This window comes from Psammomys obesus, unplaced genomic scaffold (assembly GCF_907164565.1).
Source record: "Psammomys obesus unplaced genomic scaffold, mPsaObe1.curated_primary_1811, whole genome shotgun sequence".
In the NCBI taxonomy this organism is placed as follows: domain Eukaryota; kingdom Metazoa; phylum Chordata; class Mammalia; order Rodentia; family Muridae; genus Psammomys; species Psammomys obesus.
The window spans coordinates 9,995,271-10,015,674 of record NW_026596057.1 but is presented as its reverse complement, the minus strand read 5'-3'; the positions used below and the strand labels follow the sequence as shown (position 1 = coordinate 10,015,674).

Genomic DNA, 20,404 nt, shown 5'->3' with positions numbered 1-20,404 from the left:
TGTGAAGAGTGAAAATGAGAGCTGGGTAGCTGAGGCCTTTCACCATACCCATGACAACAGATTTTGGGTGGACTAAGAATAGAATGCAATCAGATTGGATGAACGAAAGTGTACATGGTATCAGTGTGCACTCATGGATCCTTGGAAATACAGCTCCTCATAACTGAGATTCCTAAGAGACCTGGGGGTGGGGGTGGAGAGTGGAGCCCTACTCTGGGAAGAAAAGCTCAGGGTTCTGATTCTAGGTTTAATTCCATCCTTTTCATGTATGTCTTTAAAATGCCACTACCTGGCATTTAGATTGAGCTCTTATCCCCCTTCTTGATGTTCTTTCCCATGTCTTGTCTGTTCTTCACAAGAGTCTTGAGGGATATACAAGGCAGGTAACCTTGTTTCTCAGACAAAAGCTTAACTGATGTCCAAGGTCAAAGACATTGAGGGCAACTGAACTGGAACTAGACCTGTTTCCTCTGACTCCTAACTTAGCATTCTTTGCATTTCAACCCTCTACCAGTATTATGTACTAAGCCCAGGGATATCTCCATGTGTACTAACTCCTCTGGGAATGATCCTCATCGTTATCATTCCTCTGATTAACCAGACAGGAAGCTCAGTCAACCAGGTGATTGCTGCCAAGACAGGCTGGCCTTTTGTCCCCATCTATATTTCCCAGCTGCTGTGTGGCTCTCTATAGAGATGATAGTACAGAGAATATGTAATGCAGTCCCTACTCCAGGATCTTTATAATTGAGGTTGCAAGCTTTAAATGTTCCCAGGGACCAGGTATGAACAGGATTAGATGGAACAGGGATCAGCGAGAACTCTGGCCCTTTTCAAGCTCCACAGATTTTGCATATATGGGACCTTCCTTAGTACAGCTCAATATCAGGGCAAGCTAAAAACGGAGGATTTTATATAAGGGAAGAATAGTGATTAATCACCATAACAATAAAGCATAGATGTGCTGGGTATAACTATTGGAATGCAAGTGGGCGTTATGCCTATCATGGAGTCTCATGCCTTGGAGGCCTATCGCCTTCTGACATATGAAGTGTTGTCATGCCATGTGTGGTCTTGTTAAAATGTGAGCCACTCAGGAAATAGAGCTCAGGGATAGAGCATCAGGAAGGTCCCTAGCTCAAATTCAGGTGGCCCTGCTGATTAGGGCTGGAGAAATGGTGCAGTGTTAGGAGTGTTTGCTTCTCTTGTAGAGAATGAACGTAAATTCAGTTCTGAGCACCTACATCAGGGGACTCACAACCATCTGTGTGAGCCCACGGGATCTGATGCCCTTTTTTGGTCTCTGTGGGTACTGCATGTATGTGGCACACAGACACACACACACGCACACACACATATATATTTAAAAATATTGAAAATATGAGCCCTTTAAAATGACAATGTACATACCATCTGGGTTTTTCCATAGGATATGGCACAAGTGGGAATTCTCACATGTTTCAGGGAATTATTGGGTGGGAACCCATCATCCTAACAAAACAGGTCCTTGGTCTCCTGAGGGTGGTGATCACATAGGAGAGTAGCTACAGCAGAAACTTTGCCTTCAGCTGGGATTAGATTGGACCTCATTTTGCCCTTTGGCAGCTCAATGGCTTTGGCTATATTTTTTAAAATCTCTTATGACCTCAGTTTCCTCAATAGAAATAAAAAGAATTATCTTGAGTTGTTGAATTAGATCATCCTAATGTAAAGGCCTAATAACAAGTGCACACACAGAAGAGGAGAGAATTGTGCACTTGGCAAGAACTCGGCAAATGGTAGCATTTGATTCACCAGATCATCTGTTTCTCTGAGATCCTAAGGCATTTGCCAATGCTCTGTTTGGAAGCTTGGGCCTTCTGAAGTATGTAAGTCAGGAGCTGGGTCAAATGAAAGCAAGTGAGTATTCCAGCTGAAACCAAGAAGAGAAAGACTGACATATAAAACAAACTCCCAAGAAACTTGACCCTGGAGGTCAGGAGGGCTGAGTGAGAGAACAGAGTAAGGAATGGATGGGAATAAAAGCTGCAAGATAGCAGAGAGAGAAAGAGAGAGAGAGAGCCAACTGTACCAGCCCTAATTTCCTGGGAGCTGATCAATGCACCCTTTAATCCAATTCACTGACAAACTGATGAAATGGGATCAGAACAAAATGATTTGTTGGGAAAAGGCTGCTGTAGACTACTATGCTGCTTTGTACTCCTCAGGATGGTTTTAAGGCACCCACTGCGTGAAGATGCATTACACATCGCCTGACTCCTTCCACCTAGAAATGTGTCCCCTCGTTAGTCGCTCAGGAGAGGCTGTCAGTCCGCATTCCACCAGGCACTGTGCCAGACTGGGGGCCAAGTGTTGCAGCACAATGGATAAGCACCCCACCCTCTGAGCCAGGTGCCAGAGGGAAAAGCTGTGCACAAAGTGTGAGAGCAAATGCTCCCAGACCCCCTCTACCGTGTTGGCCAAAGAGATGAGGCCCTTCACTACGCACTTTCTGGCTGCGGAAATGTCTTCCTTATGACTTGCCATGGGCTGGAGATTCTGCGTTTGCCACATGAGCACAGCTGGACCTTTCAAGGAATCGGAGAGACACGCTTTCCAGGCAGCATGCCTGAGAACAGACCAATAAGGATGAAGCTGTTCTCGCACAAACCCTTTGGAGATAATACAATCAGGATGAGAAGAGAAAGGGAAGGAAACAAGACAGTGAGAAATAAGGAAGAGTCAAGGAATTGGAGGCTCTAGACCTTCTGGGGTTTTTTGTTTTGTTTTGTTTTGTTTTTTTCATAATAGAAATCAAAGAAAGTCTAAATAAAATCCATTTTAAGCTCTTTTCTTTGTTCCTAAATCATTCACTAATTATTTCCCTGGTATTGTCTTCAAGAAGAGGCTATCTCTGACATTCCCTGTATGTCCTAGCATGGCTTAATTAATACCTGATTGATTGAGAGATTGACTCATTTGAACCTGAAGTGAAATGGAGCTTTTTAATTTTCTTTTCTGCTGAACCCAGAATAGAGCATATCGTAATTAGGAAAGGTTCCCTTGTTATCTGGAAGTCCCAGCTACAATGGGCTCTTTGTAACCGAGCACATGGAAGGTAGGTGATTATTTAGGAGTTGATAAAGCATATACCACTCCCTACTGCTTTTCTGATAATGGGATTTTCATGGTCATTATTTCCCTCTCAAATGAATTTTGTGGCTGGAAGATCTGACTGGACCGTACCAAATGAGTGGGCAATTATCATCAAAGTTCAGCCTGAGCCCTGACCAGTATTCACCATTTATACCCTCCATTCCATATTTTCTCCCCAGTAACCTCAAAGACTGATTCATGTCCAGTAAGGTTCTTGCTTTCTTTTTCAGTACCTCTGGGTTTTAACTTCATTCATTCATATAGTAACCTGCTAAAATCTGGACATTCAAATAGAATAGCCAGACAAAAATCCCTGTTCTATTGTGGTTTGTATTCCAGGGGAGAAATACAGGCTTTAAACATGTACATCTCCACAAGCAGGGAATCATGTAGTTACGGATGAGAAGAGAAAAGGAAGGAATGAATGAGATAAAGAGGGAGAAGGAGGAGGAGAAAGAGGAGAAGAAATGAGGGGAAAAGAGGAGAAGGTGAAAAGAGGAGGAGGAGAATCAGAGTAAACCAATTTCAGAGTGAGACAGATAGCAAAGGTAAAGAGACAAGATGGCAGGAGAAGCCCCTGGCTGAGGTATCATTGCTGGAGATTTGAAATTCCTTTGTGTTAAGACCTGAATGTTATAAAGTATTTTTTTCAAGCTCTGATATTACAAGGACCAAGCAAAGAGATTTAAAAAAAAATTTTTTTTAGCAGATAGAGAGTCCTGGGATAAGACACGGTGAATAAAGCAGAAAAGACTGTAATACGATGTCATAAACAGAAACAGGGCTGGATGATGGAGAAAGGGACCAAATGGTGCCTACAGGGTACATATAATGAAGGCAGGGACCAGATGATGGAGGCAGAAGGTGAATGATGGGGGTAAGTTGTGGGATATGACATAGTAATTTATCTTTTCCACAGCATGTGATAGGGTACGGTGGAACATAAGTTAGGGTTGGGAGCAGCATGGCCTGCTCATGTGGGGAGAACGAACAAGTGCAAGAGAAAAGCAGAACCAGAAAGACTGGGAAGAAGGCTACTGCAGTAACTCAGCCAGCTAACAGGGAACAGCCATCTAGCCTAGGAAGTGAGAGAAGTGGCGAGGGTTGAGAGTTAGAATCCAGATGACGGGGTCATTCTTCCACTCAGTTTAAATGTTGACAGAATCCCCTTACATGTCAAATAGTCATTATCACCTATTATATGATAAGCACAAAGGTAGATCTTTAGGTCAGACAAGAGGAATGAGAATCACTGCTATGAGCAGCCTGAAGTAAGTTTGAAAAACAAGTCAACAAACACAAGAGTGTTTGAGATTTATATAACCTTTCCTGATTTTCTGAATTCATGTAATTTTTCAAAGAAAACACAATTATAATGCACTGAGATAGGGGCTCTGCTATGTGATTGCCTCCATGCAAACTCAGAAAGAAAAACAATCAGCTTGTGGGGGACAGGAGATCTGGAGCCATTCCTCAAGGGGAGGCCTGACTAGCCAGGAGTCCTCCTGAGGAGAGGATGAAGGGAAGAAGGTGGGAAGACATGGGGCAGATAAAGCACTGCAGAGTGTGGCAATGGGCGGTGACAGTAGAGTAGATGAAGCTGGGATGATAAGAGAAACAGGTTGAAGGAGACCAGTCCTCCGTGCTAAGGAGTGTGATTTCTGTATCACCATAGTTCAAGCAGTGGGTACAAGTACATTTAGAGTCTAGAGAGATTAAAGGAAGAAGAAACTGGAGACCAAGACTGTTTTGAGCACTTGGATGGCTACAACAGCAAAGGGTTTGAAGAGGACACGCTTCTTCATCTCAGGACCGTCTCCCTGAAGGCCCTCTTCCTGCCCACAGGGCCTGAGCTCATTCACTAAGCTCTCCTTCAACTTTTCATCTCAGCTTTGGCAAGTGGACAACCTCCCCCATTCCTGGACATCCCTGTTCTTTCCCCTTGAAGAGCCCCAACCTCACTGCGTCTACCCTCTAAGGGTCCTTGTTCACATACGTGGATCCTTGTCATCCCTCAAGTCACCTCTGTAGAGGCCAGTGTAATCATTTCCTTTATAGAAGTAAGGACACACTTGGGTTTATTTCTCTGCTCACTTACCTCCTGTCTCCTCCCTGTGGAGAACAAATTGCTTGGCCACATCTCACTTTTTCAGGAGTCTATCAGCGGTGCCTAGGATGTAAATTGGCATGTACAAGCAACTCATTAAGTACTCTGGCAGAAGGAGTACTTAAGGGAAGAAAAAGAGTAGTGTCACATATAGGTGACAAAGCAGACTTGGATACCACTCCACACAGTCTATGGAAGGAGGATGAAGCGAAATAGTTCTACCTCTAAATAATGTCTATTCACATTTCTGGAATCATTGGTTAGAAAAAACAACAGTGAGTGAGATGTTTAAAAGGAACCTCCATGCTCCAGGAAAACCAGAGGAAGAATATCTCTTTTGGAGGCTTGAATTTCAAAATTATTACATCCAAAACAAGCTACAATGTTAAAAGACAAACAAAACCATCATTAGCTGAGTTGCTGAGGGCTGTTTACTTTAGCCAGCAAGCCTTTTTGTTCGAGGTCAAATCATCATATTTATTGCCTGGCTAGACTCTGAGACACTCTGACACTGGTACAGTTACCTTGTTAACAAGACTCTACTACCATCAGCTCTGTTTTACAAGTGAGAAAGTTGAGCCACAAGGAGAGAGAGAGAGAAAGAGAGAGACCTGCCATGTAGCACTCTTGGTGAGTAGAAGAGCCAGAATTCAGAGCAGGATATCTGGTCTCAGAACCACCACTCTAAGGTACTGAGGTGAACCACTCTTGGGTCAAAGCAGCTACCAAGGAGCATTGTAGAACTCATCACACGTGTGTGTGCTATAAAAAATATCAATGTGAGCTTGTTCATCAGCTATGTTGGTTGGGATGGGCTATTGCAAGGGGGGGAGTTACTGAATTCAATGGCTTCCCACCGGATAGCCCATCCCAAGGATCTCCTAATCCAGGAAGAGCATTAGAATAAAGTAAGCTTTGTTTACTTTTAAGAACTCTAGGTACCTTAATCATTTCGGTATTGACGGTCTATTTGTATTTTTGTTCAGAATTGTAACCATAATTGCCACATTGATTCCAGAGGAAAATACTATCTATTTTCTTTCAACATTCAATCTCTACTCATATATCACATACGCATGCTTTAAGGCAAGAACGAGCCTCCAGCTTTTATTAGAACTAGTTATGTGAAACAGTTAAATAAATTGGGGAAGGCTGCTTACTTTTATAATGTCCAGGGCTGGTTTTCAGTAGCGAATATGTTTTGCAAGCAGAGGATTTGCCACGATCCAGCAGGTTTTGTACAGCGCAGTTCTTACACTCATGAGAGGGTGCTGTGCATTGCAGGTTAGCAGGGTAGGAGCTGTGACTGAAATACAACCTAGAGCAGCAGAGTCAATAACCACTGTCTAAGGCTCAACTCTCTGCCCCCACAGCCACACAGGCTTGGTGTGTGAACTGTGTGATGTCATAACCACTGGGGTTTTACAAGGTGGGTTGGTTTGAGAGCTGAGGCAAGGTTTGGGCAGCCAGGGTGGGATAAGGCATGAGAGAAGGTGGGAGTCAGGAACTGCTTAATGTTATTCTTTTTTTTTTGTGGATAAAAGAAAGTCCATATTTACATATTTACATACAAACATGCACACCCAGGAACATCCATGCACACACACACACACACACACACACACACACACACACACTCCCATGAGGAGTCCATTCAGACCAGAGCTAGAAGAAAGCAGAACCCAGGAACACTTCCTCATGTCTTGCAAGTCATACTCAGATCTGGAGAACATCCAAGCTAGGCCTTGTGTCCCATCGTTTCTACCACTGTCATCCTCTGGACTGACGCCATTCCCTCCAAAGAACTAAAAGGACCTCCTCACCTCCGCCTCTCCAGTCTGTTTGTTCACACCTGCTGACAGCTTCATTATGGAGTACACATTTGTCATAGTTCATTCCTGCCTAAAAGCCCAAGGCTCACACACACACACACACCAAGCACCAGCCTGAACACAGCTCTGCAACTTGATTTGGCTCTCGGAGATTTGATTCGCCCTCTCTGGGGAATGGATAATGCCTGCGTACTCACTCCCATTGGTCCCAAAACCTAGTAGCAAAGCTTGGACCTGCAAATAACCAGGCACTTTCCTGAAGCCTCACCTATGCTCTTAATACTCCTCTAAACACTGTAAGGTGTTCCTCAGGTGACAGTTCTCTCTTCATCTCCAAATGCCATAGTCTAGAATGAAAGCCATAGACCTATAGGCTGCCTGCAAAACAGGAAGGCTGCTCATGAAACCCCTTTAATTTGATGGGGTTGGGGCCTTCTTTTTGTAATTTTTTCATTTTGAAATTATAATTACATCATTCCACCTTTACCTTTCTTCCCCCCTCCCCAACCCTCCCACATACTACTCCTTGCTCTTTTTCAAATTCATGGCCTCTTTTTTTTATTATTAATTGTTGCTACATACATATATGGAGATGTATATATAGTTCTAAATACATAAGTACAACCTGCTAGGTCTATAGAATGCTATTTGTATGTATGTTTTCAGGGCTGACCTTTGCTATCGGCTAACCAATTGGTGTGCTCTTCCCTGGGGAAGACAATTTCTCCTGCTCTTAGTATTCCTCAGTTGTCTGTAGTTCTTTGTGTACACTTGAGGCCTCACAGGCTTTGCCTCATCCACTTTAGCATGTCTGTTATTGTCTGTGTTCAGCTTATGTTTAGGCTGTCATGTTGGTGAGACTTTTTGAGTATAGCTTCTGACATTCCTAAAAACACAATATCACCACAAACTCCCTGATCCTCTGGTTCTTACATCTTACAACCTTTCCACTCCTCTTCCACAATCATCCCTGAGCCTTTGATACAGGACTTGTATTGTCGATGTACTCACTGGAACTGGGCTTCACAACTCTGCATTTTGATTTGTGGTTTTCTTTAATGTTCTTTACCTGTTTCAAAGAGCAGGGTTTGTTTGTTTGTTTGTTTATAAGGGCTGAGTTCTACACTTTTCTGTGGGTATAAGGACAAATGATTCTAATGTTGTTAGTGTTGAATCAGGATCGATTGAGATGATGTGGAATTAAAGAAAATTAAACCTCTCCGGAAGCAGGTTGTTCTCCAACCAAAACAATGAAGGATACCAGTCTGTCTTGGGGTGCCCCTCAGTGCACATGGTGTGGGGCTTTGGAGTATTAGAAAAGGGGACTTTGGGAATTGGAGATTCCATCTTCAAGTCAGTTCCCCTACAGTTTCAAAGTGATAATTATCAAAGAAGGCTGGTGTGCTGGCCTTATCAGGAAGGGATGTTTTTCTGGAGAAAGGGAAATTCCTTAGTTTAGGATGCCACAGCATCCTTTGGACTTCCTTATCAGGAGCTTCCCAGATCCAGAGAGCCCATAGATATGATCAGTCAAATTTCCTGTCCAGTGTTTCTCAGCCCACCTAAGGCTATTAGGTCATTTTCTCTTCTGTTAAGGAATATGCTGGTTTACTAAGGTAGCAGCTGCAGGTTCTCCTACAAGATCCCTGACTTCACTAGCTCTGGGTGGTTAGCTAGGTTCCCAAGACCAGCCATGTTTTTCCTCCTGTTGAGTGGGTCTTAAATCCAGTTTAGCAAACTGTTGGTTACCACCAACCTATGCATGCCACTATTGCACCCTTAGGGTTAACATGCTGGCCATGCAGGTTAGCATGCGTCATGCTGGCTATTGTTGTGGTTCATAGGCGTCATAGCTGGGTAAGGCTGTTGGTTGGATTGCCTCTCTCTTTTGGAAGCTTCTTTTGGTACTGTCATGCATATGAAGAACTACTCGGCTGTAAAGAAAAATTAAATCATGAATTTTACAGGTATTGGATAAAACTAGACAAGATCATATTGAGTGAGGTAACCCAGTTACAGAAAGACAAATGCTACAGGTTCTCTCTCATCTGAGGCTTCTAGCTCCCCATCTTCAGATGTGAGTACATAGCCTAGAGTAACTGCAGAAACCAGGAAAATTAAAAAGAGACCATTTCTGTGGTGGGAGTATGGGAGCAATAGAAGGAAATAGCAAAGTACAAATGATCTGATGGTGAAAAAGAGAAAAATAGATGAGGGCTAATTAGAAATGGTGAGAAAAATAAGTATAGAAAGAGGATAAAATAATAGCAGTAACAATGGCTGAAAAAAGTCATAAGGAATCATACTAGTAACAATCTTAAAAAAAACCTACAATACACATAAATCTGTATATAAATATGCATATATAGTTTAAATGAAATTTTCTCATCTAGGTTGGCAATGCTCCCTCAGAGAGTCAAAGACCACCTAACAAAATCTGATACAAGGAATGAGGTGGAACTGAACTGAAAGCCTCCCCCTGATGATGAGCTTTTGGGGTGGTACTTTGTTTTATTTATTTGTTTTGTTTTTTTCAACACAGGGTTTCTCTGTGTAGACTTGGCTGTCTTGGAACTCACTCTGTAGACCAGGCTAGCCTTGTACTCACAGAAATCTACCTGCCTCTGCCTCCTGAGTGCTGGGATTACGGTCATGCACCACCATCACCCAACTGGGGTGGTTTTTCTTTAACACTGAGGACTAGGCTTGGAGATAAAGGATGGGAAGCAAGAACTCAAAGCTAGAATTAGCCTGTTGTTACTGGAGATAACTTGCTGTTTTATGGACAGTGTTTGTATATTTTAAAGTTTACAAAGTGCACAAAATAGACTGATCCTTATAACATCATAGATATGTGTACTAGTTCCATTTTGTAGTTGAGGTTCACTAACTTGCTTCAGTCATACAGGCTCACCTGAGGCTCAAACCCAGGTCTTCTGGCTCTAGTACCACTGATCCACTCTATTGCCTCAAACGCACGCAGATAAAAGCTTGTGAAGAAACAACAATGAATGAACGACTCTTTCCCCATCTAGATACCACAGAGGATTGTAAAGATCAATAATACTCAGTTTCTAGGGAACTGAAGGTAACTGTCCCCCATTCTCTCTTTCAAACCCACACCCACAAGCACAGCTGCAAAGATTGATTGGCACCCATTGTTCACTTTACAAGAACAGATGAATGACATTTCTATGTCAGTGATACTTGAAAGCAACAAAAGGAAAGGCTCTTGCAAAGTACATCGCATCCTATCCCATGGAAGCCCTAACTTTTCATTCATACCACTGAGGGGATATTTGATTGTTTCCTGAAAATGCTAATAACACAAAGCTCATAAATACTAATGAAATGCTATAGATTAGCAGAACTCAGCAAGTAACCTAGGGAGCCTAGACAAGAATTCTTAGATTAAAAAAAATATATAAAGAATACTTTTTAATCGAATTTTCCCCAGACTGGGTTCCCAAATGTTAATGAGGACTCTTTCTGGCTGTGTGGAGAGCTGACGCTAATAAGTACCTCTAAGAACGCAGAAGTGAATTATTGACTTAGCTTTAGTTGAAAAGAAATCTATTTATTCAAAGGCTATTTTAGGTGCCACGGGATGGATGTGTTTAAGACAAAGGTGGGAGGGAAGAAGAGCCTGGGACATTGTGATAAACATATAATTCAAATGCATGCCTCTATTTCAGCCAACTAAGCAATCTAAGTTGGAATTTGCTTATTATATTTGTCTTTTATGACACAATCCTTCAATAATAATAATTACCCTGGACTCTAAAAGCTGGTGTCAGAAATTATAACTTTGTCATTCATTGCTGAATCCCCTATGCCTAGCACAGACTCTGGCACAAATCAAATGTCCAATAAATGTTTGTTAAATGGATAAAGGGCTTCTCTTATGATATTTTCCAGAGCTTTTCAGATCTGTGATCTTTCCCTAAATGTCATCTCAGATTGTAGTGACCGTTACAAAGCTCCCACGTAGGACCCAGAGCTACCCTAGCCACCGACAGCCCTTCTCATTCATCTTCCAGTTTCCCTCTCCCACCGTGGGTTCCAGGCTCATTGGAAGGCAGCCTGTTCTACATGCTCCAGACATTGTTCTCCTGATAGATTAAAATATCCTTTTCACCCAAAGTTCTCTCTCAAAATCCTATTTATCTCTAAAGGAATTCTTGAGTGGCTAAACACTGCCCTAATAATCTCCAGGGGCTCAGTGTCCTTCCTCCCGCTGATGCCCTTCTCCTGCCTGAAGAGCCCAGCACCACCTGATATAAGACTAGCTTACTAGTAAATGTGGTGTTGATGTCACTGAGTGTGAGTCACAGATTCTGTGCAAGAATCCCTTGGTCCCAGGATGGCTGTGTGTGGTATCAAGTGAGGAGAGGAGACCACCTGAATCTTCCCACAACAGAACAAAAAACTTGCTCTGAGTAAACCAAAAATATCAGTTCATAAGTGGTTCAAAGCAAGGGGTCGTGGCAAAAAGTTGGGAAATTCAGAGTAGGAAAAGTCCTTATGTGGGGGGGGAGGGTATCCTATGGAATTATGGTTGCACCAATGGTTACTTTTATCTTCAGAGAGCCCGGAATCTTGCATGTGGAATGGAGTGCAGGCAGATTCATGTCCTGGGGTTTCTCCAGCCCTCCAGTGAGAGGACATGGCCTCCTAGAGCGCACTCTGCTTTGTTGCGTGTTGAATTTTAGTTTGGGCTTAGCCTTTCCGTAAACCTGCACTGAGGAAGAAGTTGGGTTTTGTTCTGTGTTTCTTTGGGGGAAGTGTCTCACAATGGGGCATCAATCTCTTTGCAGACTGCTCTACAGTAGACTGCGATATTAAGTCAGTCTGAGGAAAAGGATTGTAAGATTCTGCAAATCCTGGGCTGCTTGCCAAAAATGGGTTAATGCCACACAAAGGAATAGGAGGCCCGGAGCAATGCCTCTGAACAGTTTACTCATTGGAGATCTGGAGCCAAACTCCCCAGAATGAGTAAGTTCAGTCCTGCCACTCATGTGTCTTGTGACTTGTTCTTCTGTCTCCAGCCGAAGGGTGGAGAGAGATAGGATCTTCTGCATAAGGCAACATTGAGTCAGTGAGTGTGACGCGAGTGAATGGGCAGAAAGTACCCAGAACAGTGCCTGGCATACAATAATGCTTTAAAAACATGAGCTAAAATTGTTTTCGTACTTTTATAGTATTACTTTAGTTCCTGTGGGCCACGGGGTACAGTACTGGGGACCAATCTGTGCGACTGCAAAGACCGTGCAAATAATACCAGTGGGATTGGGGCCAAATGCCATCAGACTAAGCCAGGTGGAGCTGAGATGGGCATATGGCCACTGAGTATACGGGACAATTATGGAGCATGTTATCCAAGGACTTAGACCACCTCTAGGATAACCTCTAGGCAACCACATAACCTACCCCTGTGTCTGGAGCACATCTTTAACCTCCAGGCCACAGAATTAAGCCTGAACTAATTTGGAATTCTGAACCCAGGATACACAGAGGTCCACAGCACTATCCTACAGCTCACTTAAAAGGTAAAATGCCCCAATCACGCAGGAATCTGTGGATGGGTGATTGTAAGTTCAAGCCTAACCTGGTTCACGTATGCAGACCCTGTTGCTCTGCATACCAAGTAAACTGCAAGGTCATTCACATCCTTCTCACTATCGGTTTGTCAGCATCCTTGGCAGAAGGCTGGGTACATTATGGAACACTCTAGGCATTCACTGCGGTTCCATGCAGCCTCGGATGTCCTGCTTCATCACTCTAGGCCTCGTATTTGCCACCTCTAAGTAAAAGAGCTATCCAGAAGTCTCCAGCCTGAAAATCAGTTACTCTTGATATTTGAGTCCAGGGCAATGTGTTACACAGCGGGGGGGAAGGGATCCTTAAATCCCTCTGAATCATGTCTGTTCCCTAAGTCATCTTTGAACACAAGGACCTGTGGATTCTGGGATCCATAGAAGCCTCTGAGACTCTATACTTAAGAGCTGATCTCTAAGCTCTGTGTGGAAAGATGGAGGCCTGACAGAAGAGAAGTTACTTGTACAGAAATAGGAGGACGCCCCCCCCCATCCACTGGACTCAGGCTCCATGCCTGCTCCCAAGCTTCAGTTCCCAAGGAGATGTTAGCTTTCTCTCCCTTGAGGAAGAAAGGAACAGGTAAGGAAGAGACCGGAAAGGTTTGCTTGAGAAGTAGCACATGGGATGACAAAGAGAGAGAAGGGAGAAAGCATAGAGGACCAGATACAGGAGTGGGGTACAAGGAGAAGGGGAGACAGAGAGTTGGGAAAAGCAAGCATACAGCAAGGGTGGCAAGGATGTGGCACGATGCGAACCGATGACCTCTTAGCCAGGAAGAGGCCATCTCATCTTGTGCTTAAGCTTTAGTAAGCACCAAAAATGATAAACTGTGTTTCAAAGGGTTATGACATGGAGTTACCATATGGGAAAAGCATGTCCATCACCTGTCAGGTGGGCTAGAGTTGAGGAAAGATTGAGAACCGTCATTTTACAGGGTACAGGTGGAGAAATAACTAGAAAGTACATGATATACATACTGATTAATTTATCTAGCAATTGCTGAGCACCTAGTGTGTACCAGGTCTGACATAATATTAATTCTTTTATCCTAAGCCCAATAGCACATGTGTGCATAATAAGAACATTCTATCGACTCATTGCATGCACTTTGTTTTTGGGGTGTTAATATAATTTCAGTAAACTCTGAAAATCGTTGATTCCTTTGCTTTTCTAAGCATAAAGCCACTGACACTATGAAAACCATGAACCACTGCATTTCTCTGAAGTTGTCCATTTTACTTTCTTCAGGTGCTCCTGGTGGCATGCCCAAATGTGAAGCTGAAAGAGGAATACATTCCAAGCGGCTAACACTGTGTCCTGTGGAGCCCAGGGTTTAGATAATTGGAATCCTCTGGCCCCACACTATAGTCCAGCACCATGGAGAGAAACAGTTCCTTCTTCAACTCTATCTGGGAAACCATCCGGACCAGACATGAAAGAGGCATCTTTAACACGGTCTGCCTGGCTGTCCTCCTGGGGCTGCCCCTGGTGGTGGTCCTCACACTCCTCTTCGTCTGCTGCCATTGCTGCTGTAGTCGGCCACCCAAGAGCAGCCAACAGCCAGACCAGAACAAGAAGAAAAAGAAGAAGAAAAAGAAGAAGAAGGATGAAGACCTCTGGATCTCTGCTCAGCCCAAGCTCCTCCAGATGGAGAAGAGGCCATCGCTGCCTATCTATTGATCAAGGAAGCAGAAGGAACTCCCCTTGGAGCCGAACCTCCCATCAGCCACAGAGACTTGGCAGGAGCCTTTGAAGCAATGCATTCGTGTCCACAGATTACTCAACCAAGGAACAAATTTCAGACTGAGCATCCCAATGGAGGGGAGCACATGGACAGTTCTTACAGGGTCTTGGCAGCTATGTGTCCGATAACAGAGCTCTCTGTTGCAGTCCCAAGCATCTATTACACTGTCTCTGGTATACTCAATCACAAAAGCACAGAAAACATGTATACATGCATCTTAGATGGCGTCCAACTTTGTATGTACCATATGTATTACATTTGAACATCAGGTACAAGGGACAGTATGCTCTACTTACCACATGGCCATTTAATATGTACTTTGCTCAAATATGTATATATACATGTACTGAAATTCCTTATGGGAAGATACGTCCAGATTTAGGCACATATGCACAATTAAATAGCCATGTAAGGCCCTAAGCCCTGTCTATTTGCCATCCAGGTTGGAGACGGGTGCTTTCCTAGTCCTATACCTACACAGTATTTTACTGAAAATACATTTGGACATTCCAGGAATCTAATACAACCTCCACCCCAGTGTATGTTGATACAGAAGCTAGTAGTTCCTATATGCTTCTGACCTTTTGCCTGTACCTAAAAGTTTAACATATAGCTCCAAATACATTCGAAGCTCTTGGCTTGCAACTCACGTCAGGTCCTTATTGCCACTGACAGGTGTTTAATGTGGCCCAAGACCTCTCGGGACATTACCCCATAACTACTCAGCAAGGTGCCCTTTTCTGAGCAGTGATGAACAGCTCTTGGCAGTGACTACTAGAAAGCTACAGAAACCCATATTCTCTTCACTGGACTGTAGTTGTATACCTGTGTGATGTATATGCACATAGAAAGGGCAAGGAGCTGCCTGATGTGAGCTAGCTATATGTTCCGTGTGACCGAGGGTTTTCAGAAAGGAAACAAGTAAGATCATCCCAAGTCCACTCTCAAAAGCAGCACACACACGCACGCACACACACATACACCCTGTGTTTGTAGTAGTGTATAGGTTAAATGAAAGATAAAACTGTAAAGACATTTGTTGCTACTCACGTTGATGCTCAGGCAAATATCTTTTACACAGTAGGTACTCATAACTGTGGATGGATACACAGTGGTGTTAAGGATAAACCTGTAATACCTCATGATTTCCCCAGCGACCTAATCTTTTAAGACACCCCACTAACTGCTACAAAAGCTGAGACCAGGGTGGCATTGACATACGTGCCCGTGGTACCTGAGGACATGCCACGTTCTGAGCAAAGGAGAGCCTTTCCTCCCCAGGCTAAGGCTAAGGGAACAGACTGCTTGGCGTTTTTATTACATCGCGGCCATGTTACGAAGGCAGAGAGCTCCCAATTCGGACGTGGATTATACTCTCACAGCTCATCTGCACATCTACTGGGGAGCGCTTTAAATATTTTTCCCATGGAGATCATTATAGATAGTGGCAGATCACTGTCTAATTAAGGACATAGCCAAATTATGACATTACGGTAGCAAGAAAAACAAAATCCCTGAATTTGATGAGACTGTAATGAATGGAAAGCTGTACTTTACTGGCTCCCCCCTGCGACTCGGGGTTCAACTCCCTCTGTGCTCCAGGCCCTTGGCGGGTAGCTATCTACCGGTGGCTCTCATACCTGGGTCTTCCAGCAGAACAGTCAGATTCTCTCTCTCACCCTACATAAGCTTCATGTCACTAGGCACTGACACCTCTCACCCACAGGCCTCTCTGACCACAGCAACACTTCCTGATTATTTTCCCCTATGTCACACGGGGATCTTGTGGATTGCCTGGCTGGCTTCCTCATGTGACAGAATGGCCAGTCTTCTCCCCATACCACATGCCCTTCTCTGCCAACTGCTACCCACAAGGCATCCTTCCCACCTCCAACTCTCAGTTGCCCTAAGACAGAAGACTTGGGGTAGAGGAGAGGCAGGACAGCAGAGCTGGGATGTCAGATACGGTCTGCAAGGATGGATCACCAGGATCAGGGACCATACAAATTACATGGTTTCCATGACAACTGGCTGCCGGTTTGAATTAAGACAGCAGTCAGTTGTCACTGACTGCCCTAACAAGGCCTCTGTCTCCAGGCACAGTGTACCTACTGCTTTCTAATCAAACAGACTTGAGCCAGTACCTGTCATGAAACACCCAGAAAGTCAATTCTCAGTTGCTTCTATATCCTGGAATCTGGAAGTCCCAACTCTGATTGGATCATTCCTTCCTGTCACAATCTGACAGCCTTTCTAGAGAAGCTAGGACGGTGCAGGGCCCATGATATGATAAGTCTTCACACTGATGCTGGGGAGCGGAAACCCAGAGCAGCGCTTCATGTCCAGGCTCCCAGCTTTACTCTTTTCCAGTTCTTCTCGTATTACTTCTTTACCCTGTATCATGCCAGTTCATTTCTTTATCTCTCCACTTTGTTTCCCTCACTCTGTCCCAGAGTTGCCATGGCTACAGTTTAGCGGCAGGGTACCGTTTAGGACCTGTGCTTACCTGACCCGTCAGGGAAGGGTAAGTTAATGGAAAACCTAAGAGGCTTCAGCGGACTGGAGGAATGGCTCAGCAGTCAAGAGCACTTGTTGCTTTTGTAAAAGACCCAGGTACCAGGTATGCATATGGTATACATGCATACATGTGGGCAAAACACTTGTACACATAAAATAAATCTCTTCAAAATTTTGATAACAAGATTCATTTAAAAAGAGGCCCTTTAAACCAACATGGGCTTGGGGAAGGGCTCCCTCCATACTGGACTTCTGGTCTACCTTGATCACACTCCAATATAGTCAGAGGGATCTTTGGCCACTGTTGATGGACTTTTTATATCTTTAGAGGAGGAAAAAGAATAGAAAAATGTAAATAAAGGGCTGTCACTTTTTCAAGGAGAATATATAAATGATCAAAGTTGTACAGTATTTGTCAATGTTTTTCTGTAAAATTCTAATACACATAAAAGTTTATTTAAATAAATACTTTGAAAATGAAACCTTCCTTGAATGTTGGAGTGAGTCACTTACTGTCTCATCCCTGAGATTTTATGCTCACACAGAAACAACAGAAGCAGGGCCTCTCCCTGTCTGGTCACTGCCCTCCTAGAATCTCAGGTCCGAGGACCAGGAATGTGGCATCTCTCTCTGTTACTCAAAGCAGGCAACCTTGAAGGTTAAACTGAGCAATGACAACCGTAGAAAAACATACTGGTATTCTCTGGTGACACTTAGAAAACATCTCTCCAGTGAAGTCAGCCAGTGTCGTTTTATAAGAAAAAAATATATATTAAAGATTAAAAAAAAAAAAAAGTAACAGGACCTCTGGGTTAATCGTGTACTATGAAATGAAGGCTCAAGGACCCCTGTAGTAGCTGGGGTATAATTTATACGAGTATAAATACACAAATACATACATATGATACGTGCACGTGTTTATATAAGCACATACACCTTTTTCCTAAGTCAACCACAACTTTTCGCTAGTTAAGAAATGAGTGATTCCGATGCTCTTGATTCCTTTCTCAACAATGCTTAGTTTCTCATTAAAGGAGAGGACACCTGGAGTGCTGGCCCACAGAAGCAAGAAGGTGGAAATGTTCTCCACCGGCACTGCCCAATCTGGCACTATTGGCCACATGTGGTTTAGTTCATTAAAATTAAATCAAATTAAAAGTTCAAAGCTCAATTATGCCAGCCGTACTTCGAGCACACCCGGTGGCTAGGAACAGCACCCCCCAATGGCACAGGCTAGCATCTTGTGGGAAGAGTAGCTAGTCCAGTGTTGGTGGACAGCTGTGCCGTTTTAACGGAGGCTTAAGAGGGAAGACCCACAGCACAGCTGCACTTTTGATGTCTTGCCCAAGGCAGGCTGTTTCGCAGTTTCAGTTGATTCTTGAGCTCTTTCGCCTATCACCACACACCCGTGACAACCAGGGAGAAGAGTCTTCGTTCGGCCTGCCATTCATTCCTCTAGGACATTGCAAAGGTTTCCAATATGGAGGAGGAGCTGCCCAGAAGTCCACAGCATCCCTCCCAGGCACCTCAAGGCTCACCACCCCCTCTACAGGGCCCTCAGCTCCACCTGCTCAGGCCCACCTACACTCTGGGGTATGATAGAGTTGCACAGTGCAATCATCCATCAGCATTCTCCACTCACCAGAGAACTCTGCTGGCTGCTTGTCCTTTGGTCTTAGAATTACTCTTGAATTCAACATCACGGGCATACAAGACTGAACAACTACAACAAATTCCTTCAAACAACTTACTGTATCTGTCCTAGGTTCAACTTATTAAAATGTTTTCAGATTCCCATAGGGAAAGTACCACTATTTATTCAGTAATGGCAGGGCGTACGCATGAAAATATTTTATCTATCATTATGTGCCAAGTCTGCTGAGGCCCATACCAGAGAATTTGTTCTGAGGGGGTCAAAACAATACAGTTTACTCACTGCTTTCTCAGAGGGACACACACACCAAGGCTGGCATCAGCTCAGGCTAACAAAGAGTTGCACTGGGGTGAGCTGAGAAAAGATGTGAACCCTGGCAGAGCAGATGAGAGGCCCTGGGCTCTGTGGGCTAGGACTCAAGACTAGGATGGCGCAGGCCCTGATACGCACACCAGTTCTCACCGGTCATGTAATTTATGCCTGTGATGTTACCTCCCTATTAAGACTCATTCTCAGAAATTAAGTGGAAAAATGCACATAAAACATTTAGCACTGTGCCAGGCTCAGGGGAACTGCCCAAAATAAGTATCATTAACGAAGGAAAATCAAGGTTTGCATTCAAGAAATCAAAGGAGAAACTTCCAGAGGAGAGCATCAAATTCTCATTAGTCAAGTGATCTTGACTTTCACCATCCTTTCTCTTTCTTCCATTCATGAGCCATCATAACTGTGTTGACTATTCATAGAAAACCAGCCTTAGAACTGGCTATTTATACACCCCTATTGAGGAAAAAGACAACTCAAAGGTTTTGAATGACATTATAAAGCCTTAAGAAGCAAACGAACGAACTTACCACTCCAGAGGGTCTTGGAGCCCATTAGGAGCATTCACGATCACAATTTGATTCCTGCCTCACAAGAAAGTGAGGCATCAAGGGGGAAAAAAAAAAAAAAAAGAGCCAGCATACCCAGGCCTGGGATAGAGACCACAGTCTTCTTCCAGGAGCTTCTTGGGTCTGGCCATAAGTCTGTAAGTGTCCAAATGTCCTCTTCTTGCATTCCACAGCAAACCCCAACTTCCTTGGCCTCATCTAAAAAAACATAATTCTCTTTACTTGCCAAAACAAAGAACTGCATTCCTTTATTTTCTTTACATTTACAATGCTGGGCTCTAGAGATGGCTCAGCGGCTAAGAGTGCTTGCTGTCCTTGCAGAAGACCCGGGTTTGGTCCCCACATAGCAGCTCACAACCATCTCTAACTCCGGCTTCAGAGGATCCAACATTCTCTTGCGACCTCTATGGGCACTTGGCTCGTAACAGTGCATATACATTTACAAAAACAAAACACTTGTGCGTATAAAATTTAAAAAATAATTCTAAAATAATTTTTTTAATTAAAAATCTGCTGTGTGTGGTGGTACATGCCTGTAATCCTGGCACTGTGGGAGGCAAAAGCAGGCGGATCTCTGTGAGCTTGAGGCCAGCCTGGTCTACAAAGTGAGTCCAGAATAGCCAAGGCTACACAGGAAAACCCCTATCTTGAAAAAAGAAAAATATATCTATATATATAAAGCTGACAAGTCATATGTAAAAATAACTAAAATTTACAGGCTTCGGAACTATTCTTTGCCCTTATAATTACATAGACATTCATCTTGTGTAATGAGCAGGTTGAATGAGCTAACCTGGGAACCTTATTTATATAACACTGGTATTGGAACTCAAAGCAGAAACGATCCACTCACCAGGGCCACTTTAAGAAGAGTTGTAAATACAGACTTTCTACCCACTGCCCAGCCCAGTGTGGGGTAGTTAA

General features: G+C 43.7%; 1 protein-coding gene across 1 annotated transcript in view; it reads left to right on the top strand.

Annotated features, from left to right (window-relative positions):
• The window catches only part of Kiaa0040 (KIAA0040 ortholog), a 33,736-nt gene extending 16,333 nt beyond the window's left edge, over nucleotides 1-17,403 (top strand). The window contains exon 2 of the mRNA XM_055624365.1: nucleotides 13,921-17,403. Within this exon, the coding sequence (XP_055480340.1) occupies nucleotides 14,050-14,352 (303 nt within the window). The 5' untranslated portion in view covers nucleotides 13,921-14,049 and the 3' untranslated portion in view covers nucleotides 14,353-17,403. The remainder of the gene's footprint in view (nucleotides 1-13,920) is intronic.
• Nucleotides 17,404-20,404: the final 3,001 nt, after the last annotated feature.